The sequence below is a fragment of the Pagrus pagrus genome (genome assembly GCF_965226575.1).
Source record: "Pagrus pagrus genome assembly, chromosome: 18".
Taxonomy (NCBI): domain Eukaryota; kingdom Metazoa; phylum Chordata; class Actinopteri; order Spariformes; family Sparidae; genus Pagrus; species Pagrus pagrus.
Genome location: NC_140202.1, coordinates 15,117,568 through 15,145,560, shown reverse-complemented (window position 1 = coordinate 15,145,560; position 27,993 = coordinate 15,117,568). Strand labels below are relative to the sequence as shown.

The window sequence follows — 27,993 nt, the reverse complement described above, 5'->3', positions numbered from 1 at the left end:
ACAATTCCCGTCAAAAGCACGGTGTTTGGGAGCAGCACGTGAAGGCACCATTTCCTGGGAAAGTGGGAGGTGGATGTTGTCAACGTGACTGTCATCAAGTAACGTTAGAGGGGCAGAGAACAGCAGAGCCGTCGGTGCTCCGCTTGTCTGTATCGTCGGGACTTGGAAAGTGGCCGGGCGGGGGAGACGAGACGGGCAGCCAACCTTCGGGATTCACTGAAGATGGAAATAAGTCGCTGCTTTCGGATATCTCCTTTGTGCGCTTTCAGAGCCGCGTTGTAACGTTCAGGACAACTTACCCTGCGCTGTGTTTTGTACATTTTCCGATTTGGACCCAGCAGCGCTAGCTAGCTGTAGCAGCCCGCCGCTGATAGTGTCAGACACACAGGTACAGGAGAGTAGAGGAGGGCTTGGTGACAAAGGAAGGTGGCGAGGTAACGATGAACCGCTTTCGAAAGTGGCTGTATAAGCCCAAGGTAAGTTATCACGGATTCACACGCTGTGTCAGCGCTGCAGTCAGTCATTTTTTATGCATAGCTGTGGAGATAGCTAGCAGGACAGCCGATCAGTGAGGCTCGCTAGCCTGATCACTTCATACACTGGCTGGAACACATCTGCTAACTGCTAGCTCCTGATGTTACAGTGGATCCAGCAGCAGCAGCAGCAGCAGCAGCTCCTCTCCCTTTGTTGTTGTTGATGCTTTTGTTTTCGATCGGTCGTCAGGGCTTCAGTGTTGAAACCTGGACTGTACACTGAGTTTTACTGGCTGCCTTCAGCTGACAGTGTCATTAATGTCAGGTAGTGTTGAAGTGATTTATTTTTATTATAGGCAAAAACAAATTATTTGTAAAGCCTTAATGATAACAGCATGATTACTGATAACAACAACAGCAACACTGATGATTAAACAATAATAAAGACGATTTATTAATAGCAATAATAATAATAATAATAATAATAATAATAATATAATTGTAACGTCATAATCATTTTACAAAATAAGAAATATATAGAAGTGAAATAGATTTTGATAGAAAAGTAAACAAAAAGCTCTGTGGCATTTTAGGGCTTCTCCGTATCAGTTAATCTACTGTTTATTTTCTCAAATACTTATTGATTAATTAATTTTGGTGTATAAAATGACAGAAACTGTTTTAAAAATTGGTAATTTGCTGAAGCCTAAGGTGAAATATAGTTTTTGCTCAGTCTGACTAACAGTCAAAAGATGTTTAATTTACTTTCACATGAGACAAAGAAAAGCAGCAAAACCTCACTGACAAACTGATTGACTCATTGATCATTAGAATAGTTCATTATATTTCTCTAAATGTTTTATAAAATGACTAGAATTGCATGTATATACCATTTTCAAGGTATATTGTTGTATTTAAATGGACGAATATCGTACCGCTTACATTTGCTTATCTACTGTATTGAATTCTACTATGTTAGTGTAAGTGAAAAAATAAGTTTATATCAAATTTCATGGACACAACATGATATGTTGTGAAACTCTAATAAATATAGATTTTTTTTTTAAAATGATTATTATGCCCTGAAAATGTATACTGTCGCAACCTTATAAATTTTACTAATTTTTTTACTAATTTTATATCAAGATAGTTAAATTATGTACTCTAGTTGTTAATTTAAATGACTAATTGTTTCAGCTCTGTAGCGTTTCATTTGCTACTTGCAGAAGTCGCCCTAAACTCTGTTCAGAGCAAAACGCACCACATCAGCTGCTGCTCAGGCACAGGACAGACTCATCACCTTTGTGGTGAGCTTGTAATGGATGTGCTGTGACTGTTTAAATCAAGCCCAGACTGTGGAAACATGCCTGACACAGCAGAGAGAGTATTGAAGGCTTGGTCGCCCTGTTAAATGAACAGTTTAATATATGCCAACGACAGCACTTTTCAGGTTTTTACTCATGTAAATATGAATATTTCTCCAGGAAGGGAATTCTTGTCACTTTAACTTGACAACTTCCACGCAGACAAAATTGCATAAATCAGAGGCAAGTTGTTATTACGTGCTTTTCTGTTTTTGTTTTTTGCTGAGAGTTTCACTAGAAGAATAAACCATCATAGATAATGTGCTCAGGTTGAGATACTCCTACGTAATCTACTTTCAGAGAATCCAGAGCTTGAGATGTTGTAATACTTAACGTGGGTTTACAGCCTTAATGTGCTCATAAACTTGTCCCAATTACTCACACGCTCTTCTGGAAAGTTTGCTATTTACACGTAAGACTGGGCAACTATTCCATTGAAAAGCACTTTGCGAAATGATGTAAACCACTTGTACTACACAGTATTCAAATCTGGCCTCTTCTGGAGGACGATGGGTACAAAAAGGTTATTATTATCAACTGCAGAGGATTTATATAAAAACATTATGGAATTAACCTGAATTTCTTTAACTGTTAGTACTCGAGTAAAACACTTGACTTCTGGAGGCTGGAGGCTGAAAATGAAAAGTTTTCTTCGCTAGTCTGCACAGCTAACTCCAGACAGGCCTGAATAACATTTTAGCATGTTTAATGCATCGTGTCCTTTCAGTATATTGGCATAATAGCTGCACATAAAAGGTTGACCTTGCATCGTCGCTGCTGGAGATCATGAGTCTCAAAAGCAGATTTTTAAATTGATAGAAGCTGAGGGAAATATACAGCAGGCAGCCTCTTATACAAGTCGGTGACTCTGGTGCGGCGTCGTGTCTATTGGCAGACAAAATCTTATTTTTTGCTCTACTGAGTTTTGTCAACATGTATTTCTAATTGGCAGTGTATCTGGTAATAGAAGACAACTGAGTCTCCATATCAAACAATAATAATACAGTAATTAGAGGTTTTGCAACAGTAAAGTCAGACAGGGATCAAATAAAATGCCTGTGATTATACATCATCCACCTGCTCTTTACCACATACACGCACCTGCGTCACTCCTCTTTTCTCTGTTTAACCATGTTTGCTGTCACAGCATTTCAGTAGTCCATTGTTGGGGTTAGGCCTAAGTGTTGAGGTTCACCGGAGTATTGTCACATTCATGAATGACCACTGACTCCGAAGTGCTGAGCTATTACATCAGTGCCTCTTCTGCCAAATCACAGCCATGGTAGGAATTAGCAGAATTACACATAGGTCTGTGGGCTTTTAATGACCACTTTTCTGGCTCAAAGGAGTGAAGAGAAAATTGCTAAAAGCCTCTGTAATTATGCCGATCAGCATGAAAAGACAACAGTTAGAAAGGAGGGTGCACATCACTTTATGCTGCTGCGACTAAAGCTTGCAAGTTGTTTCCTTTTTTTTTTGCACTGAGAGAAAATATTTCTGTGGTAATTAAAATCTGTGCCCAACCCACATATTCTGGCATTTATAGTTAAAAAACAGCACAGCGTTGTCATTTTGCATCAACAGTAAGCCAGTTTATTATTGAACTATATTCTCCTGGAGAGAGAAAAGTGTTGAATCAGCATGTTCCCATGACTGAAGCAGAGCTATTGATATTTCTAGAGCTGCTCTTTAGCTCCCCCGATAAGTCCCACTGAGGAGGACTTTCCTTTTGCCCCTGCTACACAATCCCTTCCCAGTGTGTCTGAGAGTCATGTGCAGCTCTGTGCAGGACATAATGTACCTGTCATTTTTGCTTGTCATCAAAGTGCCAACAAGAATGGCTTGTCCTGGTTTGTCTGTAAGGCTGTACCAATTAACTCACCTAAGGTCATGAAGATTTATCTGTGTAAAGGGAGATTTTTTCACATTTACTCTTTGCCCTTAAACTGGTTTAGCTGGTTTTTATGTGAATAGTTAACCTTGTTCTTAGTATTTTGTTTTCTTTTGTCTGACCGCTCATTCGTTGAACTTTGTACATCTGCAGGAAAAGGCTTTATAGGCAAAGAGGCTTCCGAGAGGGTGAAATCAGGGGAGAAGTATTCATAAAAATCTGCTTTATCACACATCCCCACAGTCCCAAACATAGACAAGACCTGGCTCAGGTTTCCAAGCAGCCAAAATGGCCACTGTCTCCTCGCTCACCCCCGCGTTCATCAGTGGCGAACTTGCAGAGTGACTGACGGCGAGAGAGAGAGAGAGAGAGAGATGTCAGGAGGCTAAACCTGTGCACTTCCTCTGTAGCCTGTGTTCCTCTCTCGGTTGTTATTCCATCAGGCATTCAGGAGCTGACCTTCAGCTCCACACCGCCTCATCTGTCAGTGTGACGGGCTCACATCTCGCACCAGGCCCAGGTGCCCTCACCTCCATCTACAGGATGCTACTAATTTGTCCCCCCCACCCACCCCACCGGAGTTTAGTGCAATGGGAGCTGCTCTCCTCCTTATCGAAATGTCAAACAGATATGTAACACAGTAGGCTGTTTGCAAGTGTACGAACATACGTAATGCAAATGCCCAGATTGCTTTGATAAGGTCACCCAACATGTGACAGAACTAGGAATAAATACATCTTGAAAAGTATAATTCACGGTGAGAAATCTTGACCAAAATAGTTTAAGTAAGTAAGTAATAGTAAGTAATGGTAGTAAGTTTATAAGTAGTTTCTCGGTGTAATCTCCTAATTTAAACTTTTTAATTCTCTCCCACATTCCATTAATTTCTTAAGTCATTTCATGATAACTGTGCAGTTTATTTATTCATTTAGTATAGCATAAATATGTTGCCCCAATAGCTTGTCTTCTGCCCCTTAGCTACCCCTACCTCCACATGTAGTACATGCTCTTAGATTTCAATTAATTTGTTTGTGACCTGTTTGCTGTACAGCTTTATCTTTAGTATACAGTAAAATATAGGACCAGTATTGGCTTGCAGCTTGTAATATTTCAAACAACAGGTAACGAGGTTTTCTCTTGGCTGCCTGTATGATTGTACTGCAGTGGAAAATTAATAAAATATCTTATTTCATTAAAAATATAATATCTAAAAACATGAAATATACTCTGGTAATGGACACAGTAACAAAGCCTTTACAATGTAAAGCAAATCAAAACCGTAATAAGATAAATTAAGACAATATTTCCAGTCCTTTTCCAAGAAAAGTGTAACCTATTTGGATTCAATGGTTTAAGGTCAAATTTCATAAAATCATCTGTTTTATATAAAGAAACAATGGTGTGAAATCCTTTTTACACACATGTTAATGAAACACAAAGAGGCATGTAAGTATTTACTGTGGTCATAAATCATTGTCAAGCCCCCATAAAAGATGCTTTGGAGATGTTTGTCTACACTGTCAGAGAGGAAACACGACATGTTGACAGATGATGGTTCCGACAAAGCAGCACATTTTTACTAATCGTCCACTCAGGAGCCAGTTTTCCCTCTGTCTTCTTCTGCCAGCTGTGTGGGCCCTACTTAAAATGCATCAGTTGAATTTGATTTTGAAAGGAAGTGTTCAGCTATGAAGAGGTGGGGATGACACATGCTTAAAACAGCAGTAATAGCTATATATGTCTTTATTACAAACTCACTAAAAGCTGTTGGGACGTGGTGGCAGGGTCATTATGTTTTGTATTAATGCTTTTTTTAAAAGACAAATTTCAGCAACTCTACAATCAGATTTTCAAGCAGGCTGCACAGATACTAATATTATCACAAATATGTCTTCAGTGACTTTTTCTCTGTGCAGGTGGTTAATTTTATAAGAAGAAAAAATCTAATTTTGTATGCCTAGGACTTTTTTTCTTTTGGCTGTGGTATCAAAAGGGAATCGACTTTTATACTAATATTGTATGGAAGTTAGAAATAGCCATCACTACGGCCTTGAATTGAAGCAGTTTATACTTGATAGTTTTTAAATGAATTAGAAATGATTTGTCGTCAACATTTAGCTACTTCTACAGAGTTAATATGTTAACATGAAGCAAAAATCTAAAATTAAAGATGAATGCGTATCATGTACAGTATATTTTCAATAGAGCGTTGTTTTTGGGTATATTATGTCACAGCTCTTAGCAATGGGTGAATCATGGTGGTTGGTTTCCTCAGTAATGATTGCTCCACTTCTGCAGAGTATGACAGGCTTGGCTGTAGTAGGTTCTGCCGTTGTTTATGTGATTTATCTCTTGTCTCTTGTTTGCCCTTCATTTGTCATTCATCACTACCCTGGTTTGTTTGTGAATACTGCTAAGATGCAAGAAGAAGAGCCAAGAGCAGGCAGACACACAATTAGGATCCTTGCAGAGTTGTTTCGGCACAGTTGGCACAAAGTTGATGGAAGAGGGAACAGCAAACTGCTGAGCAGCGGCCGGCGCTGCTTCATATTTAGCCTCGTTTCAGGAGTTCTTGTGGACGTCCCATTCTGCTTACCCACCAGCCACGGGGTGATTGATTTGGTGTCAGCTGCCGGGATTTAGAGAGCTGACCCTAGTGCAGATCGAGACAGGCCAGGCGATTGAAGGCCTTTTTAAATTCATTGCAGGATTGGGGAATCAGGGGCCCACTGTCCGAGGTGTGGGGAAGCGATGATTGAAGGAAAGTAGCTGTGGAAGAAGAGTGAGATTTAAAGGTTCCACAGAGAATCACTCGTTTGTTATCGGCAATAATTCGTACCCTCTCTGATTTTAGATTTCTCTCCGATTCACCGATAAAAACATAAAGCATGCATTCAAGGTGCCCTTTGTCTATATTATGACTGACTATTCAAGGAAGAGCCAGAATATGATATGCCACCCCTCCTGCTCTGGGCTCTGTCTCAGCGGCAGGGGGAATGGGAGGGAAAGGAGGAGAGGAGGAGAACAGTAGGCCTGTATTTTTGGGATTAGATTTTGGCTTTGGTTACAGTTGACAGGAGATAAGATGAGATGATGCCGCTCTTTAGCAGTCTCGTGTTTTTTACTGGATCATTGGACTGGGATGATTAGAAATCCTGAAGAATGGACAAATTGAAACAAGATTTTTGATAGAGATTGATATTATAGCTTGCTTTTTAGAGGAAAACAGTATGTGTTCAGTGGATGATCATTAAATTGTGTCTGTGTCCTTTTCATCCTCTTCTTCATCATCTTCAATTAAGGTGCACTTGCACAAGTTAATGACTTGCATGCATTACATCTCCACAGACAGCAATCAAAGATATGTGTTTGCATACACACACAAGCTGTTGCTGTCCACGGCTGTCAGTGGGACAGCCCAGGCATTGCCAGCTCTCAGTCAGTGTTCGTAACAATGAACGGCATATGGGCAGAATTAGCCTGGTTGTGAGTCATGCACAGTCTCAACAGTGAAGAGGGGATGTGGGTCAGCAATCATGACAGTACATAGGTGGGTTTGTTTAGAATTACATTTGTTTTAGTGAAACTCTTAGAGGTGACGTATTTAAAAATTGCTGCTAACTGTAGCTGCTGTTAGCTAACTACCTCGGTTAGCTGTGCAGTTAGCAGTCTGGACTGGGAGCTTGAAGCTATTTCTTCACATTCGGTTGATAATTTAAGTTAATTTTGAAATGTTTTCAACTAAAATTCTTACATATAGCACCTTTAATGTCAGGGATGACACTTTTTCTGTTGTTGGTCCTTTTTATATAAAGACAGGGGTCATGCATCTCCAGCAATCTTCTCATCTCGTCAGGACTCCATGAAAAACATTGTTCATGTCGTTAATTTTGTAAATCTAAAACAGTTTACCAGCCAGTTCTGGATTGTATAACCAGATTATTTCTTGCGTAATAACCTCCCTGCGGTTGCTGTGAAGAGGGGTGTCCCCACGTGGCACAACACTACCGTCAGTGGGATCCTGGACAGGCCTTACAGCCACCTAAATCCTCTGTGCCCCCCTGTGTCACCTCAGCCTGCCATGCTTAACATGTGCCAGGCACATGCACAGGTCATTGCTTAGTCCAAATGCCAGATTAGGACAGCCCTCAGAGAGGAGACAAGCTCACAGATTATACCATCAGTCCAGATGGGCAGACCACTCTGAATATTGAGTCAATGACCAGAGAGTTAAGTCGGCTGTGGATCCAACTTTCAGCTGGTTGCTGCAGAAATACCCCTCAGCAGTCTTTATTTAATAGGAAATCTGTCTTAAGATGCGACCATAATGACTATAAAACAGTTACGCTTGAAAGCTCATCATCAATAACTTGGTAGTTGCAGAAAACAACAGAAGTGAGGAAAGAAACTCCTGATGCAAGCTGAACATGAAAGGAATGACTCGACACAACTCCTATAAGGCTGTATTCTTAGAGAGATAATCCTTTTTTATTCTGCCAAACTTAATATAAATAATGTCCGAGGAAGTTTCCTTGTTTGTTACCAAAACGATTGGCTCACTCTCGCCAGGGCTTTTATGCTGAGTCCTGAATAATAAATAAGGTGATGAACTGTATCCGGCTGCTTTTTTGCCAGTCTGCCAGCTGACTGGATGAAGCAGAGTGAACTGGTTTCCCCCCTTACAATATTTGCTTCTGATTGTTGGAAGGCAGCCAGAAGGCAGCAAATTGAGCCTGGAATAGAGTATGGAGGGCAGAGGCAAGGTTTCTCATAAGTCCCTTAAGTGGGCTCAGTGTGCACGCACCGATGCTATAGACGTTCATGAAGCATTAGCCTGACGGCCTCCATCATCTGCACAGTCTGAATAGAAATGGAGCCCGGAATCAGCATCTCAAGGAGTAAGCTGGCTGAGAAGATGTTAATCGTACAACAGCGGGCGACTTTCGGTAACACGTTTCAATAAGAGTCACACCGCCATCGCCTGTTATTGATTTAATGTTAAACAAAAGGGACAGAAATTTCACTGAGTCATCGTGAAATGATGTGATTGAGGGGGTTTAACAGTAATTGTCACTCTGGATGAAGTCGTGGGAGCCTAATAGTCTGAAATGATGGGTTTGTGACCGCCACGGATAGAGTTTTTGAGTCATCTCAAAGAAAGGGCAGCCAGGACGACTGACAGCAGGAGTATAACAGGAGAGTGGCACGCCGCAGGGGACAAGAGCTGGATCTGCTGAATCATTTCCTCACTTACGCAAGGTAGAGCTGTCATTGATGATGATGACACAACTTGCAAGTTCCGGAGTCAGATCGCCAGATGTTCACACACTTTCGTACCCTTGTTTCTTAATTTGACCAATAGTTTTTTCTTTTGTCTTTCAACATTTTTTAAAACATTTTTTATGTCTATATAATATTTCAGTCTGGAGGTTTATGAAGTAGGACTGATTTTTTCTTTTAATAACTGCAAGTTATTTGAAGACCACATTTAAAAAAAAACCTTACTTTTACATTTACTATAAGTGTGTTACTATAAGTAAATGTCAAGGCCACTGCTTCACTCTGTGCCAGCCTATGTTATGTAACCAGATGAAAACAGGCACTTGTTTCTGCAGACAGCCCATTTTATTTTACGTCCAACATCATGACTGACTCATAGTCCATGTAACAAGGTAAATGTTACCATTGAAGGCTTTAGATTTGAATTTCAAACAAAGGATTAGTCTGTATTTCATGACTTGCATGGCCTCATCTCTCAATGACAGGTGGCCCTGTTAATCACAGCTGTTAACTGTGCTGAATTACATTAGATTCAAATAGCATTTGACTTATGACGTGACACAGGATTTTATTGCGCCAGCTTTTTAAAAGGTAGATTAGCTTGTAAAGACTTTTGTAATGTGTAGATCGGTTGCCAGGAAACATTTGGAGTGTTGTCCAATCAAAAACAATCAACTGTGTAAACTGGAAGTCACTGTAGCATTACTACCATAACATGACTGTCAAATATAGCTGATTCTGGAGGCTGAAAAATATAATAAACTTTTCTGCCAGTTCTCTGTAAATGTAGGTATGACTGTGTTTGTTTTATCCATAAATGTTGAAATATTTGTAGAGATAGTGGTTGAGTGGCTGAGGTTGAACCTGGTGCAACCTGCCCGTGGTTATCATACCAGTGTCATAAATGGTAAACATCTACATTACATGAAATGTTTGCTTGTCAGTTCTGTCTTAATCTTTTAGCAATAGACCAAGCAGCTCAGGCATCGCTGCCTATCTAAAAGTAAATCAGCATTTCTCAAACATTGCCTGCCTTTGACTTTTCCCCCATGATGCAATGCTGCAGGAATGTTCCCTCTTGTGTGAGGAATGCTGCAGCAGGAGGAGGCTATAGGACAGTGTCTGTCTCAAATACTTCTTTTCTTCCTCCGTCAGCAAGCGTTGGCCTATATGCTTCAGAGATCGTGTTGTGCCTGCGCTAGAAAAAGGTCTTTCACTGTCTCCCACTCCTGTTTCCTGTTTGGTCATCATGACATTTTGTATCATAGACTGTCATTGTTGTGCAGTTGAGTAAATTTCAGTCAAGTCTGACTCCTGACTGGTAATATCATTGCCTTTCTCACTGTTCAGACCTAATTTAGCAGTGGGTTTGTTCGTGCTTCCTTGTGTCTAATGATGATTAGGATTAAGCTTACACATTCAGAGAAACCCACTTAAATGTATTTCTATTATAGTAACGCCAATGCAATGATGAATAACACTATTTACAATCCTTTCTGCAGATTTATGTTTTGTTTCGCTATAGTACCATGGCTGTGTATTCCCATTCTTCGCAGATTATTTATATGTAGAGCATGTATATGACCTTGTTAAGAGAGAACACTTGAGAAGAGAGTGAAACACTTTCTATATTTGCCTGCTGTAATACAGACTCAGTTGCCTGTTTGAGTTGGGATTAGATGCCTTTTTCTGCATCGTTTTTCCAATTTATTCAGTAAACATGACATGGCAGAGACAAAATTCACAAACATGGGCAAAATATGCAGGAAAATTGTTGATTTTGCTCTGTGGGACACATGTTGGCAAGTGTCTGCTCCCCTGAAGTGTACTTGGCCAAGAAAACAAAAATACCAATCTGCTCTAATCCAGAGCTGCTTTTCTGTAACTCACCTGACTGCAGCTCTAACTTACACACATGAAAAGACAATGCTAGTTGTTTTTCGGAAATTACAAATGATCCGTCTTGCAACCGTCTTTACTTTGACTACAAAGGGTCATCAAAATACAGTCTTCTCCATGTTGATTAGGACATATCTCAGTCATCCAAATAACCTTTAACCATTCAAAATATGTTTTTCACCCTCACAGTAATAATGCGACAAGTACCCCAGCTGTAGGTTATATCTCTGTGTCTTCTCCTCGCTGTTTGTTTCATTATTAATGAGAGAGAGTGAGGGAACAGCGCCATGTATCATATTCAGAGAGAGAAGCGAGGGCCCACGGGGGGAGCATCACGCAACAGGAAGCACTGCAAACTTAAGGGAAAAGGTCCTGTGAGAGGTTTCGGTAAATACCAGTATTCAGTTTGACTTCACGACAAACACTTTCAGGCAAGTCGACGCGTGGCAGCCAAACGTGCCTGTTCACCGCCTCCCTTCTTCCAGTCTGCGCAGTCATGCTGTCCGTTTTAAGCTCCTGTGCCATCACCGGGTCCATGCGGTTTGTGATGATGCACGTCGGCATGTGGTCGCCATTTCCAAGACCATTAACCTTTTCGATCAACGTGAGCACTCCCCAGGATGTGTATGTGCATGTGTAAGAGCGCGTACAGTGTTTGTGTGATTTGAAAAATTGATATCTTGATTGTCCTGTAAAATTAGGTATTTCATTTTGGGTAAGCGATTCAAATAATGAATTGTGATTTGGTGCTTCAGTGTCTCATCCCTACCTTGTGTGCTCAGACAGCAGTGGAATGATTTTCTACGCTGTGCTTTCCCCCTCCCTCACACTGAGGGGAGCATGGTGGGAGATAATGACATAAATCCTCTACCAGGGCCAGGCTCTCTAATTACACCTACTCTTCTGGGGAGCTTTCACACTATATTAACCTCTGTTAACTCCTCTTGTCAGAATTAATGCCATTTTTTATCATTTACTTTCCCACACTTGTTGAAAAATTGTTTACACAGGAGTGTGAATTTGTACAAACATGCCTTGTGTTTGCTCATAAATCATCTTGGCAAATGGGAGAGCAATCTGTTGTAAAGCTGGCCTATGAAATGGCCTACTTACCTGATTTTATTTTTGTCCCTACAGACTGGCAGTATGTTGCTGTACTATGCAGCATTCATGTTTGTGCTGTATTGCCTCGACCTGACTGACTGCCCTCTTTCTTTCTCAGTTTCTTGGTTTATTTGCAGGTGATTAGGGTTTAGATCCCCGAAGCAGAAGGTGACTAAAAGAGTTAGATTCACTGTTGGGAGTGGGGGTGAAACTCTGCTAAATACTCCACCTGTTAACACCAACGTGCTGTAGTCGTGCAGTGTCGTTGTAACCGGGAGACTTGCTGAACATAATATGAAATTCATGTGTTGACTTGCCCACAAGCATTGAGCTGGTTTTCTGGAGACTGCAGCTGTATATCACTCATGCAGAGCTCTAAACAGTATACATGTTAATTCCCCTAAGCACAACACGTGGAAACTAGTATACTGAATGAACACAGGACCTAATGGTTAAAACAGAGCAGATCAAGAGTGTATTGTTTTGCACTCGCTCTGCATTGTTGCTGGATTTCCTCTATGCATGACTTCATTTGCTAAATGTTGCAGCTGAAATGAGTAATTGACGTACCTTACGAGATTAACAAGCAGGTTGGACATGGGGGGGGGGGGGGGGTTTATTCACATTTCTCTCTCTTTAGTATGACATAAGACTGATAAGAGGAACCTACAGCCAGTTGTCCTGGCTTGACCTGACCTGTACTCTGTTTAGAGTCAAATAGAAGTCTTGTTTGTTTTGAAATTCAGTCATCTCCTCTGCAAATATTGGGTTGTTTTGAGATTTCAGGTTGTGTCACAGGCTTTCACAGCTGTTAACTCTGTGATATTTGTGGCCACAGCTTAAGAACCGCTTAGTAAGAGACACATATTTGTAATGTAGTACTTTACTATAATTAGGGTTGCAACTAATGATTATTTTCATTATTGATTAATCCAAAGTCCAAAGTGGCCCCTTAAAATTGCTTCCTTTGTCGAACCAACAGTACAAAACTCAGTGACTGAAGAAAAGCATCAAATCCTTCCCTTTAAGAAGCTTTAAGATTGCAGCTCTAGCTGTGATCAGAATAAAGTTCAGTGAATCAAAGATATTTGGAGATATATTTAATTTGATGGCTTGCTTTGATTTTGGCAATCATATATTGGCAGAGTGTATCGTCGGCCAGCTACAGCTTTCTTGAAGCGCTGACTGTGTGTCTGTGACTAAGACTCAGAATATGGTAACAAGCTGACAAATAATAATTTTTCTGTTCTAAAATATTGAGGTGCTCACCTTTAATAACCAAAATAGTAATATATATTCACTTTTCTATGGCGAGAAAACCACAATATCATGTTGCAACTTTTTAGAAAGACTGATGAAAGAAACCCAAAATGAGAAAATACATATATATTCTGTCTGAGGCTACATATAATCTTAAGCAGGGGCTGGGCTTTTGGTGTAGGATGAGGAAATATAACAAATAAGTCAAGTTTAAGGGAGTGAATGCCCTTCTATGATACCAGAATGAATGTATTTCATTTTTTAACTGTTTTTAACAAAACAAGACATTTGAAGACGTCACCTTGGATTTTAGTAAAAATTGTGATGGGCATTTTTCACCATTTTTATAACATATTATAGACAAATCAACTTATCTATTATTCTACAGATTAAAAGATGAACAGCTGCTAGTTGCAGCACAACCTACATTGTGATATAAGAATTAAAACTCGGTCACACCAAGCATCGAGAAAGGGGTAGACTATTTACAAGTCAAGTAATTAATCATCACAGTCATTTTAATTTATAATGTTTTTGTGTTGTTTCTGTGCATTGCATCATCTGTATTGCTTCTCATTAACAGCTGTGCACGTATTGAAAATGACCTCCTTGTGTCTCTTTGTGTTTCTGTGCAGAGGACGGACCCTCAGCTCCTGGCCCAGTTCTACTACGCTGATGAAGAATTGAATCAGGTGGCCACCGAGCTCGACGGCCTCGACGGCAGGAAGGACCCTCAGAGATGTACCCTGCTGGTCAACCAGTTCCGATCTTGTCAGGTCAGGGGGGAGAATCCGATACACACAAAGTCATCATCTACGTCTATTTGAATTACTGTGGATATCTCATTCATTCATTATAGATGTTACATGAAAATAGGCCTTTAAGTGGAGTAAAGCTCCTTCTATCCATACTGGCCATCAACAGATCCCTTCCTAATGCACTTTCAATGGAAGTGATGGCGGACGAAATCCACAGTCCTTGATTTGTTTACTTTATCTGAAGCTATTATGTATTATCGTTTCAATTAAACTCCAGCTTGTGTTTGTCTCCGAGCCACACATTTTTATATTTACTCTAACTTCTTTTTATACACATAATCACCTGAGTGGACCTTGGTTTGGCCTGGAAGCTAAATGGACAACAACCTTATCATCCCTTTCTGAATAAAGGAGTGGTGATATGACTGTTGCCTTACAAACATAGCTTGACCGAGTTCTGATATCAAGCAGGTTTGCTGATAAGATGAGAAAAGCAGACTTTGTTTAGACTTTGTGTGTCATTTGGGTTGTTAGCAAATGGTAACAAGAGCAGCTTCTTTGGTAAGAGGCACTTCATAACTGTAGATATGATTGAGGTAACTGTGTTAGGGACAAAAATAGGTCAGAAATTGGTGTCTTATTTCTTTTACTCAATGCAAAAAGTGCTGATGGAAGACAACCTGAGAATCTTAAGGTATAAATGTAGGTGCAGGTTATTGTTTGGGGCTGAGAGGAGCTTAGAAGATGCTGCTGTGTGCATGAGTGATGACTGCCATGCTGCATCACGCTGGGAGAGCTGGAGGTGGTGGAGGGGAGGTCGTCATCAGGCCCGTTGTGCCTTAGCCTCCCCCCACCGCCACGGCACACAGTGAAGAACCTCTTAATAAGGTCATCACTTGATCCCCGACTGTTCTGTCTTTCTCCGCTCCATCCTTCCCTCTGCCAGTCTGTCACCTCTTTTCTTTGGTATCTCTTCTCAGTTTCTTTCTCTTTTCATTGTTCTGATGCTCTTCTTCTTCTGTCATATTAGAGTCTTTTTAAATGAATTTGGTTATCACCTGAAATTGATCAAGATGAGACTTTCCAGTGGTTGTGAATGATTAGCTCATGTTAGGATGCGTCCATACCTCAAATCAGTCTCTGGTTTTCTCGCCCTACAAGTTGCAGCGAAAATGTTTAGCAGCAAAATCTCAGCACTTGTATGTTCAGACAGGGGTCTTTTCAGTGGTGTGCCCCCTCACGGGTTTTTGGAGAATGAATTAAGCAGCATGATACACCACAGCCCCAAGAATAGAAGTGCTCTCCAAGTGCTCTCAAGCCAAAATTTTGCACTTGAACCTGCCACTGCAGCTATCGGCTCTTATTCATGGGCCTCTGTTGGGGTTGCTGGCATGCTGCTCATATTATGTTGGCACGGCTGTTCTTACGGTGTGGCCTGCTGGAACAGGCAGGCGAGTGTATGTGTGTGTGTTTGAGATGGACAAAGATTGAGTTAGATGGCGCACACAAGAGACAAAGGAAAAGAAAGGGTCAGAGATAGATGGTGTAAAGAGTGAAAGATAAGCTGAAAAAAAAAAGATAGAAGCCGGTCTGTGTCAGGTGTCACACTTTAAACCCATCAGTAGTGATGGTTATAACCGATGCCCCCCACTGGGAGACGCTCACAGACATTGGGGTGGTGCTCAGACTGGGCCAAGACACACACACACACACAGCCATAAAGGAATCGGTGGCTAAGCTCTCCTTCCCAAAGCTTTTTAATCTTTCTCCTCGGGGCGAGCAGAGAAAGACGCAGTGCTGTGCCTGACAAGATTACAGTGCACTGTGCAGCTGTGGTTGAGTGAAAGGCTCATTGTAAGTCATTGTTATGGCTGTTGTACATGCCAGCGGCACATAAGCTCTTGATTAGCTCTTGCTGTGTGTGACACTGCATTTTCACTGCTGGAATTATGAGCTTTAGTTTAGTGTTTTTATTGAGGGAGAATGTAGCTGCGAGGGCCTTAATGGTCCTGTGTGCTTGTCAAATTGTTTTCATTCACTTCCTAATCAATGGTCTTTAAGTGCTGCGATACAGTGGCCTTTTTGAGAGAGGTGAAGCTTGGATTATTAACCAACATTAGGTAATCAGAGTAAACACTGAGCAAATTGCTTTTCAGGAACAGATTCGTACTCACTCGTGCTTGTTCCTCTAACTTGTTTGTTCAATTCTGTTTCCTGTCACTCATGTATTCATCTGCAGGACAATGTGTTGAACATCATCAATCAGATCATGGATGAATGTATCCCCAACGACAGGGCCAACAGAGACTTCTCTGTCAAGTTCCCAGAGGAGATTCGTCATGACAACTTGGCCGGGCAGCTGTGGTTTGGGGCTGAGGTAGCGTATTCCCTCCTGCGTCGGTCTGAAAGAAAACAACCTGGCACAGGCCCCACACACATACAGAAAAATACTGTATTTCATTTTTACAACTGTGGTGATTCATAATCGCTGAAGCGTGCCATTGTAAACATAATTTTCTAGGTTTAATCTTCTGTACAAGACAAAATAATTTATGACATACTTGTTTCTATGCAGTGTTTGGCTGCTGGCTCCATCATCATGAACAGGGAGATAGAAAGTATAGCAATGAGACCCCTTGCTAAGGATCTTACACGTAGCCTGGAGGAAGTACGTAACATCACCAGAGACCAGGCCCTGAGAGACCTCAACTTGTACACGGACCGCATGAAGGACGCATTGCGACATTTCGACGGCCTTTTTGCTGAGTTTGAGCTCAGGTAAATTAAGGACCAGACATTTGGCAATTGTCGCAACGCAATTAATCCACATTTATCATCCTCTCAGGGATTTAGTTGCCAAAAACTTTCAACAAGGCTGTGATTGTCATTACATTCCACTTTCTCTTTCTTTCTTTGCCAGTTATGTGTCAGCCATGGTGCCTGTGAAGTCTCCCAAAGAATACTATGTACAGCAGGAGGTGATTGTGCTCTTCTGTGAGACTGTCGAGAGGTGGGTTTACAGAGGAGCAAAAATTTTAAAGGTCCCATATCGTATCGTAAGATTAGCATGTCTCTTTTGGTAATAAACCAGGTCTAGTTGCTATATAAATACTGTAAAAGAATCAAAATGCTCAGTCTGCGGAGAAATGCACACAGCCTTCTGGCTTCATCTGGAATTCACCAGAATATAGATACTGTAAATAGGTTAATTGGTTGTTTCCTCTCTGCTTTTGTCTCAGGGCCCTGAAGCTGGGTTATCTCACACAAGATATGATCGATGACTATGAACCTGCGCTGATGTTTACAATTCCCAGACTAGCCATTGTGTGGTAAGTGATGCCTGTCGTCTCCGTTTTTCCGCCCACCTGATTGTTGTCTAGTCCCTCCTGTCCTCTTACAGAATTTTAAACGTGTTTTGTTAGTGGGCTGGTTGTGTATTCAGAGGGACCTCTCAACCTCGACCAAAAATCAGAGGACATGTCTGAGCTCTTCCGGCCTTTTCGCACTTTATTAAAGAAAATCAGGTACAGTCTATGAATATATCATATAATTATTTAATTTTTTTTAATGATCTTTGTTTTTATCTTTATTAATATGTTACAACAATGCTTTTGCAGAGACCTGCTGCAGACCCTGACTGATGAAGAGTTGATTACACTAGAGAGGAACTTGTGTATCTCTCAGGACGGGGAGTTGTCCACGGAGCTGGCCACAAACTGCTCATCAGCTCCCGTCCAAGAAAATAACTCATCCTGCAGCCCTGCTAATGACACCTCCAAGGGAGAGAGTGAGGGGGAGCAGGAGCAGCTGGCTCTGTTTGTCTGTCCCAGCCAGGAGGAGGAAGTGGAAAAGAGCTGGGAGGAGGTAGAAACTGAGAGGGGGGAGGAGGAGCAGGAGCAGGAGCAGGGCCTGCTGTGTGAGGAGGCAGAGGAGGCTGAGTTGGCTTGCTCGATGCAGTACGATGAGGAGGAACTGGAGCAGCTCAACATGATGGTGTACCGCGTGGGAGACGAGATGTCCACCCTGCTGTCGCCTCCCAGCCAGGGTCAGTCCCCGGCACACCACAGAGGAGGGACAGGAGTCTCCAGTGGGGCTTCAAGCACTGAGACCTCTCCCCGTAGGCTCCTGGTGGGCCGAGGAAGGACAGGCATCTATGTAGAGGAGGAGGACAGGGTCTTCCTCATGGACGACCTGGATGCAGCAGGAGACAGCATCACCAGCATCTCAAGAGAGGCCAGTAGTTGTGTCGCCTCTCCTTCCAAAGCATCACAGTCTCCCCGTTCCATGCAGCGTAAGCCGGGACTGCGGCCCGACTCTACCCGGAACGGCTGGTACTCTGGGGCCCAGTCTGAGCAGCCATGCCCACAGCCGCGCAGCCAGAACACACACTGTCTGAATGCAAAACGCCCTCCTTGCACTTCTGCTCCTGGCTCCGAACCTCTGCCTTACACCAATGGGTGGGAGATGGGCTTGGAGGGGACAGCGTCTGAAACAGCTGAGGTCATCGCCCACCGTATGGGTGGGATGAAACTGTCTGCCACGGTCATCTTCAACCCCCGCTCTCCAAGCTTGACAGAGCTGGCCGTGGATAAGCTGTTGCTGCCGCGGCCCGCTCCCTCTGAGATTGAGCCCTGCGGCCCTCTGGTGGCCACTCACTGCCTGCTTAACTCCTGCGTCTGCTGCGGGAGCTGTGAGGATGGCCACGAGGATGCCATAACCACAGAGAGCACCGGACTTGGGTTAGGCCTTGCCCTGGGATTGGACAAACACTGTAAGACTGCTGCCCCCAGCACTGTCATCCAGTCTTCTGCTTGCCGGCTACCACCACGAGGTCACGAGCCTTGCAGTAAGGGTGAGCTCGCCCAGTTGACTCCCCCGTCTTCCCGCTGCTCTGCAGAGATGCTGGAGGAGGATTCAAACTTCCAGCTCTGTGAGAAGTGCCTGGTGGTGGCTCCAGGGCCAGGGAATCAGGCTCAGGACTGCGGCTCCAGCGTAGAGGATGGACCCACTCTGCTGGGGAGTGAAAAGAGGCAGCAGGCTAGCGGATGCCAACAGGGGGACAAGGAGACAGAGAAGGATAAACCAGGAACTAAAGACTCAAAGAGGGACACCAAAGAGGACAGCAGGAGGAGCTCCAGGTGTGCTCTCACTTCTATGAGTCATTTTACAAGCTTATTGATTCATGTTACAGTGATCTTTTTTCTCTGGAGGACTTATGACCTCGACACAGTCTTTCATGAATGTCTGTTTTATTTCACCATATTTCATCATATATTTTGAATTATTTTGTCGCTTTCATCCATTGTTTGCATTTGACCTTATGTTGCCTTAATTCTAGCTGTGTGTTTCTTTTACTGCTGTGTTTGTGCTTCATTTATTCCTCCTTTTTTTTTACTATTCATTTGGTTGTTTTTAGTTTTCAGAACTCCCCCCTCAGCTCTGTGTCAGGTAGTGACTGTGAGAGTGTGTCGGTCACCACATGTAGTCTGTCAAGCAGTGCATACACTCCCAGGTAACCAATCACTCATGAAAGAATGTGTCACTGTGATATGTTTTAGGATTGTTTTTTCCTGGCCATGCTTTGATACTAACTAAAAAGTCCTTGCATTATAGATGAGCAGATTGCTTTGTAGTCTTTATGCCGTCCTTTGTTCACATTGAACAACTGATTGAAGTGTCAGTCACTCCTTCCCGTATGGCCTACAAGTGACAGCAGTAATTTGCCTCCTGGTTCAAACTGTAGATTTAATTAGACAGATGTTGGAGTCAAGATGTCCAGTGTATTAAATGATGACAGCAAAAAACTGGCAATTTATAATGTGCTGAAAAAATGGTTTAGAAACATGTAGCAAGTGTTTGTTGTTTTTTTCATTTATTATTCATCATTGTTAATTTAAAGATCAATATCTACAATTGATAAAGTATTGGTTAACTAAGGAAATTGTATTTGAAGAGTTCAGAAAAATAATCTTGTCCTGTCTCTCATCGCCCTGTCCAGCCCTGTCAGCAGTCTGACCCCCAGCTCGGGGACGTCAGAAGACCTGGACCATCAGGAGATCCAGCTGGCCCTGCAAGATGCCAAGATGGCTGCCAGGAACAAGATCCGATCGCGCTTCCACAGCAGCAGCGACCTCATCCACCGCCTCTTTGTTTGCATATCAGGTAAAAGCTCTCACTCTGTTCGTCGCCCTCCCCCATCTCTTTGTTTCCCTCACGCTGATATCCATTATGTGTTCTGGCATGATGCAGGTGTTGCTGATCAGCTGCAGACCAACTATGCCAGCGACCTTCGCAGCATCCTCAAGACTCTGTTTGAAGTCATGGCAACCAAGTGTGAGCAGGATGACAACGACAAGCAAAAGAAAGGTAAAGAACAAGTCTTGGATATATGATATGTTTCAGTCCAATGTCCTTCCCTCATCAATTAAATCCTGAGGGCTGCTGTAGTGTGACTAAAAAGTGGCTATCACAAAAGTTTTCGTTGGCCCTATTGCTCAACATATTAAATGTGCTTGTCAAGATTTGATATTTGTCTGTAAACTTATGATCATTGCTGTTGTTACAGCGGCTATGATGGATTCTTTTGTAATAGCAATGTATCAGTTGAAAATGTGAACCAGTGATGACCCTTAAAGATTTATCACCTGACTCTGCAGCTCCCCTTGGCTTTATGAAATCGTATAAGGAGTTTCAGTTCATTGTTTAGCTGTCTGTTAACTTTATTGTTTTGATTCACTCTTATTACTTTTTATGGTGTCATTTTCAGCCACAGCAGGCAGCAGCAAGAAAAGCTCTTAAAATCCACTGTACACGACCTGCTCAGCAGCAAACAGTCAAGAGTTACAGCTGGGCACTAGCTGGTTAACATAGTGAAGCATCTAGCAGCTAAAGAGCCAGATGTTTCCCTCAGGAGATTGTAAAAAACAGAGCTGTTGGGGGTGTGAATATTGGACACACTTTATATTACATAACTGCTGGATGTGTAAATAAACAGCTGTTAGTTAAGTTCCCCATTTCAACTTGAAAGGAGATGTGTCACTGTTGTTTCTGCTAACCAGCCTGTCTTTGTTTTTTTTTTGTTTTTTTTAATAAAGGCTTTGCAAAGGCCCCTCCTTCAACCTATTTGAAAAAGTCATCCATACTTTTATCATATCATATTTTGAGGACTCCAATGCTTCCTCATCTGCTGCAGCTAGTCTGCTCTATATTGTCTCCAAATGATCCATAACTCTGCAACAAGGATACAGGTGCATCTCAATAAATTAGAATATCGTGGAAAAGTTAATTTATTTCAGTAATTCAATTTAAAAAGTGAAACTTGTATATTATTATAGATTCATTACACCCAAAGTGAAATATTTCAGCCTTTATTTGTTTTCATTTTGATTATTACGGCTTACAGCTCATGAAAACCCAAAATTCAGTATCCCAGAAAATTTGAATATTGTGAAAAAGTTCGATATTGTAGACGCAAGGTGTCACACTCTAATCAGCTAATTAACTCAAAACACCTGCAAAGGTTTCCTCCTGAGCCTTTTAATGGTCTCTCAGTCTGGTTCAGTGGGCTTCACAATCATGGGGAAGACCGCTGACTTGAAGTTAAGTGGAAGGAAAAAGTGTGGTAGGAAAAGGTGCACAAGCAACAAGAATAACCGCAGCCTTGAGAGGATTGTCAAGCAAAGGCCATTCAAAAATTTGGGGGGAGCTTCACAAGGAGTGGACTGAGGCAGGAGTCAGTGCATCAAGAGCCACCACGCACAGACCCCAGGACATGGACCAGAGACAATGTCAGAAGCGTCTTACCTGGGCTAAGGAGAGAAAGAACTGGTCTGTTGCTCAGTGGTCCAAAGTCCTCTTTTCAGATGAAAGTACATTTTGCATTTCATTTGGAAATCAAGGTCCCAGAATCTGGAGGAAGAGTGGAGAGGCACAGAATCCAAGTTGCTTGAAGTCCAGTGTGAAGTTTCCACAGTCAGTGATGATTTGGGGAGGCATGTCATCTTCTGGTGTTGGTCCACTGTGTTTTATCAAGTCCAAAGTCAACGCAGCTGTCTACCAGGAAATTCTAGAGCACTTCCTTCTGCTGACAAGCTTTATGGAGATGCTGATTTCATTTTCCAGCAGGACTTCGCACCTGCCCACACTGCCAAAAGTACCAATACCTGGTTTAATGACCATGGGATTACTGTGCTTGATTGGCCAGCAAACATTTGGGTTTTCATGAGCTGTAAGCCATGAAACAAATAAAGGCTTGAAATATTTCACTTTGTGTGTTATTAATCCACAATATATACGAGTTACACTTTTTAAATTTAATTACTGAAATAAATGAACTCTTCCAAGATATTCTAATTTATTGAGATGCACCTGTATTTATCCAAAAAAACATCACTTGTACATTACATCAGTTTTACTTTCTTCCTCTGTGGTGTCCAGCAGGTCCTGTTCTGCGTAGTGCAGTGCTGGAGGACTGTGCTCTCTGTCAGGAGACCATTTCCTCATCAGAATTGGCAGCCAAGGCCCGGGAGGGCCAGTTCGAAGGTCAGTAAATCCACAAACGGAGCCGCTCAGAGTTTAGTTGAAATATCAGTCTTTTCCTCGCCTCTCTACAGCAGACATACTGATGACTGGTGACAGGCCTGCTTTGTTTTAACTGTCCCTAATTGCTGTGTAGACCCTCCAGACTGGGTGCCCGATGAAGCCTGTAATTCCTGCATTGCCTGTAAGGCTCCATTCACTGTCATCCGCAGGAAGCATCACTGTAGAAGCTGTGGAAAGGTAAGATTGACTCAGGTGGCAGAATTCCCAGTTTAATGTGCACTTGATCAAGCTGATGACTCATACTTTGTGCGCTGTCATCATTTAGATAGTAACTAATACATCACTGTGTCATTTCAGATCTTCTGCTCTCGCTGCTCCTCCCATTCTGCTCCTTTGCCCCGATACGGCCAGGTGAAGCCCGTCAGGGTTTGCACTCACTGCTACATGTTTCATGTCACGCCGTTCTACAGCGACAAGGCCGGCATCTGACCCCAGATCATCACTGATAGCACAGCACAGCACAGCAAGAGCATATGCAACAGACAGATTCACGGCTGTGTACAAAGCAAATGTCACACTGCTGTGGTTAAACTAAATGGTTGTCATTGTACCTGCTGAGCAAGGCCTCAGAGTAAGGCCGTAAGAGATGACATGAGCAGAGAGAGGAGACATGCAGCCACGAGTGATGACATGACCTGTTTCGTTTGCTTCAGAGAGACTTGGGCGTCACTGGGAACCAAAAGCTTTGATTTCAGTGCCCAGCCAACACACAAATGATTCACAAATGCCTGTCTGACTAAAGAGGTGCAAAAGGGAGAGGGGATAAACAGGCAATAACAGATTTTGAACTGGCATTGTGCAACAGTCCTCTGTAGCAGTTTGCAGCACAAACTCATAACAGGCCACCTTGTTTGTTTTGCTTTAGGTGTAAATGAAAGGACTTGTGACATATTTTCTTATGCTTTAGCGAGCTTCCTACATTTGTGCCAGAGCTCCCACGGGACTCGGATTACTCAAAAGAATGTAAGTCATGATAACCATGTACATAAGGATAATTCTGGTAATAGCTACACTACAATGTCTTCATTAAACAGTTGCTATTTATATGGGAACTGGAAAGGCTATCTCCACCTGGCCACCAGTCCCAGTAAAGCAAAAATGAAAATAACAGCTTTTATATTGAGATTCCTTTATGCTTTTAATGGCAATGAATGTGTAATTGTGTATCACTTTGTGAAAGGGGAAAGGTTTGGACGAGTTTGACGGATCACCTCTCGATGGCAATGGGCTGTGCCCCTTGCTTTTACAGTTGCACCACAGCATGTTTAGTTTTCTCTGGGGACTCCGCTGCACACTGAGATGGATAAAAGGGATTCCTTAGTCATCACTGTCAGGTCTTTGAAGGCCCCCTAGTGGAGAGTTGACCTCTCTTCACTCAGTGCTCTCTTCACCGTGTTGTGAATAGTTTGTTCTGAACCAGAGGCCTTCTCAGGTGCTGGCCTACACACTACAGGCCAATTATTGTCCACTGATTTCTCTTCCTCACACTCGATATAGTGCAATATTGGGACTGCTAACTGCAATGGTCCTGCACATTTTAGAATCAACCCTTTGCTATTTAGATTGTAGTTGTACGCCATTTCTTAAGAGAGATGTTATATTGGGGTTTACACTAAATTATTTCCATCTTTGGTTGTGGCGGTACATGGACAGGAACAGATATTTTGTTCCAAGACTGACTTCCTTTCTGCTCTTGAATCTGCTTCCATTGCAAATGACAGCATACAAAGTATCTTCCATGCTCATCATGTATTACAGTTTGTACATCTGAATGGTTTGAAGTTGCCGATCTACATAAATGGACCTTTGAACGACATCGATGTTCATTCTGCTCTGACGTAAAGCAGTTTCTCAGGCATTGCATAATCAAAATCACTCACCTACTGTTGGATCAATCCTATTTTCATCAAAGAACATATAAAATCACTTTGAAAAGGTATGTTTTTTTCTTTTATAAAGAACAAAAATAACGTAAGAAGCTATAATTACTTTTATGTAAAATACATGGGATCATGCAGTAATGAAAGGGTGGGATATTCTATTATTGTTTCAGAGCTTCGTCTTATTTTGTAAAAATTCCAGGACATTTCCATGATAAGAGCTGTGTGAGATATTCGACAAACAAATAATGTTATATAGTTTTAAATGCGATGTATATTGAAATAAATTACTTTTTCCTGTTTAAAAAATGTCAACCGATGATTTCTTCTGTTTACTTTAAATGCAAAGTACCATTGAATTTCTGCCTTGAAATGTACCAATAGGTTTCTGCCCTGGATTGACTTTTTCTCGATTTACTCTCCTTTTTAGGGAAATAAGCAGAAAATGCCTGGCCCTGCTCCTTTAAATTGTAATGTCATACTGATGTACAGCTCTACAGGCTGTGAGTTTAAGAGCATGAACACTGAGATCGATGATATTTCTAATAGTTTAGTATCTTTCTTATTTGATTAATGACTAACTACTTTCTCCAACAATGCTCCTTTACAGTCAGGGGCTATTTTAGTTACTATTTGTCAGTGTTTCCTGCCACTTGAGTAGGCGGAGTGGGCCTACTCATCAGATGAGCAACACCATGCTTAGCTGAATCTCTGAGTTTTGTGGAGAGTTAGAGTGACGCACATTCAGAGCTTTAGATTTTTCCACACAGTTAAAACGGGCACCATGATGATTTTCACTTAAAGATCAGTTTACGCGTCATGACTGTGAAGAGAGCCAAGATATTTCTGCTCTGAATTTTTGTTTTTATTCATCTCTTGGAAATGCCTCGGCTTTATGGGGAGGGTCCCCTGTAAATCACTGGGATAACCTTGCAGGCACCCAAACATGAAGCTACATTAAGGAACAGGAGGAGGTGCTTTTCCCTGCAATGTTGCTGCTCCTGTCACACTACAGCTATACAGGCATTTCCCTGAAATGTTCTCGAGAAGAGAAATTGTTGGACCAGTTTGCCCCTGAATATCGAATCCCTGCACCCATTAAAACATGGCCAAGCAGGGAGTGTTCCTAAACATTTCAGGAATATCCTACATGTGTACACGGGGTATAAGAAAAATACAAGGGTACCCCCAACATACTGGTCCAGCACAAGAAAACCTTTTGTCTCAAAGACACCAAAAATTAATTATATTTCAGGTAACTCCATCAGTTCCACCAGGTTTTTAAATGCAGTCAACTGGTCTAGCACTGGACAACACTGTTGGACTCATTATGGACAGTTTAAAAACAAAAATCGATACAGCAGAACAGAGATATCACCTTTATTATTCCGCACATTCTTCTTTTCAAAACCTGGCGCCTACATTACCCACATTGCAACTTAAACACATCACTGGAGTCAGTGTAACAGATATGCAGTAGTACTCCACAAAACCTGCAAATGCAATTTAACGTGTAAAATTGGTGGAGTTACCCTCGAAGAGAACTGGGATAGAAGCTTTTTGCATCTCAAGAAAACGATCCAATACAATAGGTGTTTGGTTTTGGCCCATGACCCACCATCAAGCTTCAGCTTTGACCTTCTAAGGGAAAAAATGTGGACATTCCAGCATGATGGGAAGTGTACGACTGGTGTACCACCTATTATGAAGCTTGAGCCAAACCAAAAGTCAGGATATCTCTGCTTTAAATCTAAACTTGCTAATGTCCTTCTCTTAGAAATCAGCTTTATGGGAATGTGACTACAAAATTACAGGATTTAACCGCCAGAGGAAAATACTGGAGCAGGACAGAAAAGCCTTTTGCCTCAAAGATCCCAAAAATTCCTGATGGCTATCTAACAGCTATCAGTACTGGATTAGAGGGGGGACACAGCTGGACAGCTATGAGTGAATAGGTAAACTCTGCATTGTGATAGAAAGTGAGCTGGTCAACAAAGGGACCGCTAGGTGGCAGCACTAGTTCATGGTGTGGCATTAAAATTATCAGCCACAGCAGCGGGAGATACACGTCTGAACTCGTCTATACGTATTTAAATGTATTTATCCTGACATATAGAAAATAATGTATTCAAGAGGAAGCTTCAGTCGCAACTTCTGCAGATTATTCTTTATTAATAATAATAATAATAATAATAATAATAATAATAATAATGTGGGGATGTTAGTCTGTGATGCCCATCAATAAGTTTGTTCAAAGTTATTAATCTCATATAAAGTAGGCGGCTTGTATAAAACCCCTGAAACCACACGGTCTTAACTTTGCAGTGATATTAGTGTGGTGTCTTGATTTCAGCTCCGCAGCTGTTACAGCGGTGAGATGAAGGCTTTGTGATGAAGAGGCTGCTGCGGGTGGGATAAAGAGTTAAACGCGTCCGGCCTCTGCAGCCTCTGATTGGCCCGCAGCTGCAGCTCCGGGGACGGACAACAAGTCTCCGCTCCGTGCGCACTGTGGAAAAGTCACTTTGTGGACGAAGCGGACTACACGGACTGGACTGGAGTTTTACTAAATGAGTTTCTGGGACGTTTTGATTCGCGGTGGAGTCCAGTTTTATTCCTACAGCCTCGAGTCTGTTATTTTATCTCAGAGACGAGGGCGCGCTGGTCCGTTAGAGGTCGGTGAAAAGTCGACCACTGACACTTTTGATTCATGGACTCAACACGGACTTTAGCTGAGAACACTTCTGTCAAGAGGCTGCTATAAGGTTGACTTCATTCATTGAACATCCAGGTACGTTATCGACACATTTATATTGGCATTTCCCTCCATTTTTTGTTTTCAGCTGTTTATAAGCATCCTTTCACAAGCTGCAAGTGAACGCATCAGTCACATTTTACTGTAACAGTTAGGCACCAGAGATAAACTAGGTGAAACAGACGTTTCCAGACAAAGTCTACGCTTCAAAACCTCGTTTAGCTTTCTGAATGTACTTAATTATGTCTTATTACACTTTTTAAACTTTAACAGAGCCCTACAAGACCCCAACATAAAGCCCCAGGCAGACCCCGACCCTGAGTGTCTGACTGTACTTGGACTCTGAACAATGACTCTCTCACATCATGTGATACAAATTTATTGTTAATGTCTTGCTATGGAATTGATATATAGATTTTATATTAATCTGACATTAAACATACTTAATTTGGGTTCATTTAGACCCCAAAGACCTCCCAGAGTGTCCCAGGAGTCTAGTTTGATAACCACTGAGGTCATCGCAGCTAAATACTTTGTCCAACTAGGAAAAATCTTTTACTGACTTTAAAACTTCATTTTAAATTAATATTACAACCATTAACATTACTTACGCATCAAATATCTCATATAACATATTATATTTTATATAGGAAAGTTGTTTTTTTAATAATAGCACGTGAAATTGAACCTTAAAGATGTATTTTTCTAAATCCTGTGATAGCTCGATTACT

General features: G+C 41.9%; 2 protein-coding genes across 5 annotated transcripts in view; both read left to right on the top strand.

Annotated features, from left to right (window-relative positions):
- The first annotated feature begins 93 nt into the window (after positions 1-93).
- Positions 94-24,825, top strand: zfyve28 (zinc finger, FYVE domain containing 28). Of its 4 annotated transcripts, none has more exons than XM_084381415.1 (14): positions 94-476; positions 13,907-14,047; positions 16,269-16,406; positions 16,605-16,807; positions 16,950-17,039; positions 17,269-17,358; positions 17,452-17,553; positions 17,647-19,167; positions 19,446-19,541; positions 20,028-20,191; positions 20,279-20,395; positions 22,469-22,570; positions 22,704-22,807; positions 22,928-24,825. In XM_084381415.1, exons 1-14 carry the CDS (start codon positions 441-443, stop codon positions 23,057-23,059), a joined length of 3,036 nt encoding a protein of 1,011 aa, XP_084237541.1. In that variant the 5' UTR covers positions 94-440; the 3' UTR covers positions 23,060-24,825. The 4 variants fall into 4 exon arrangements, with proteins under 4 accessions (XP_084237541.1, XP_084237540.1, XP_084237542.1 ...); XM_084381414.1 differs by having other exon boundaries at positions 22,466-22,570; XM_084381416.1 differs by lacking the exon at positions 19,446-19,541 and having other exon boundaries at positions 22,466-22,570.
- Positions 24,826-27,000: 2,175 nt separating this feature from the next.
- The window catches only part of LOC311274419 (fibroblast growth factor receptor-like 1), a 28,674-nt gene continuing 27,681 nt past the window's right edge, over positions 27,001-27,993 (top strand). Inside the window, exon 1 of the mRNA XM_084382095.1 lies at positions 27,001-27,298. The gene's annotated coding sequence lies outside the window, so the exon portion shown is untranslated. The remainder of the gene's footprint in view (positions 27,299-27,993) is intronic.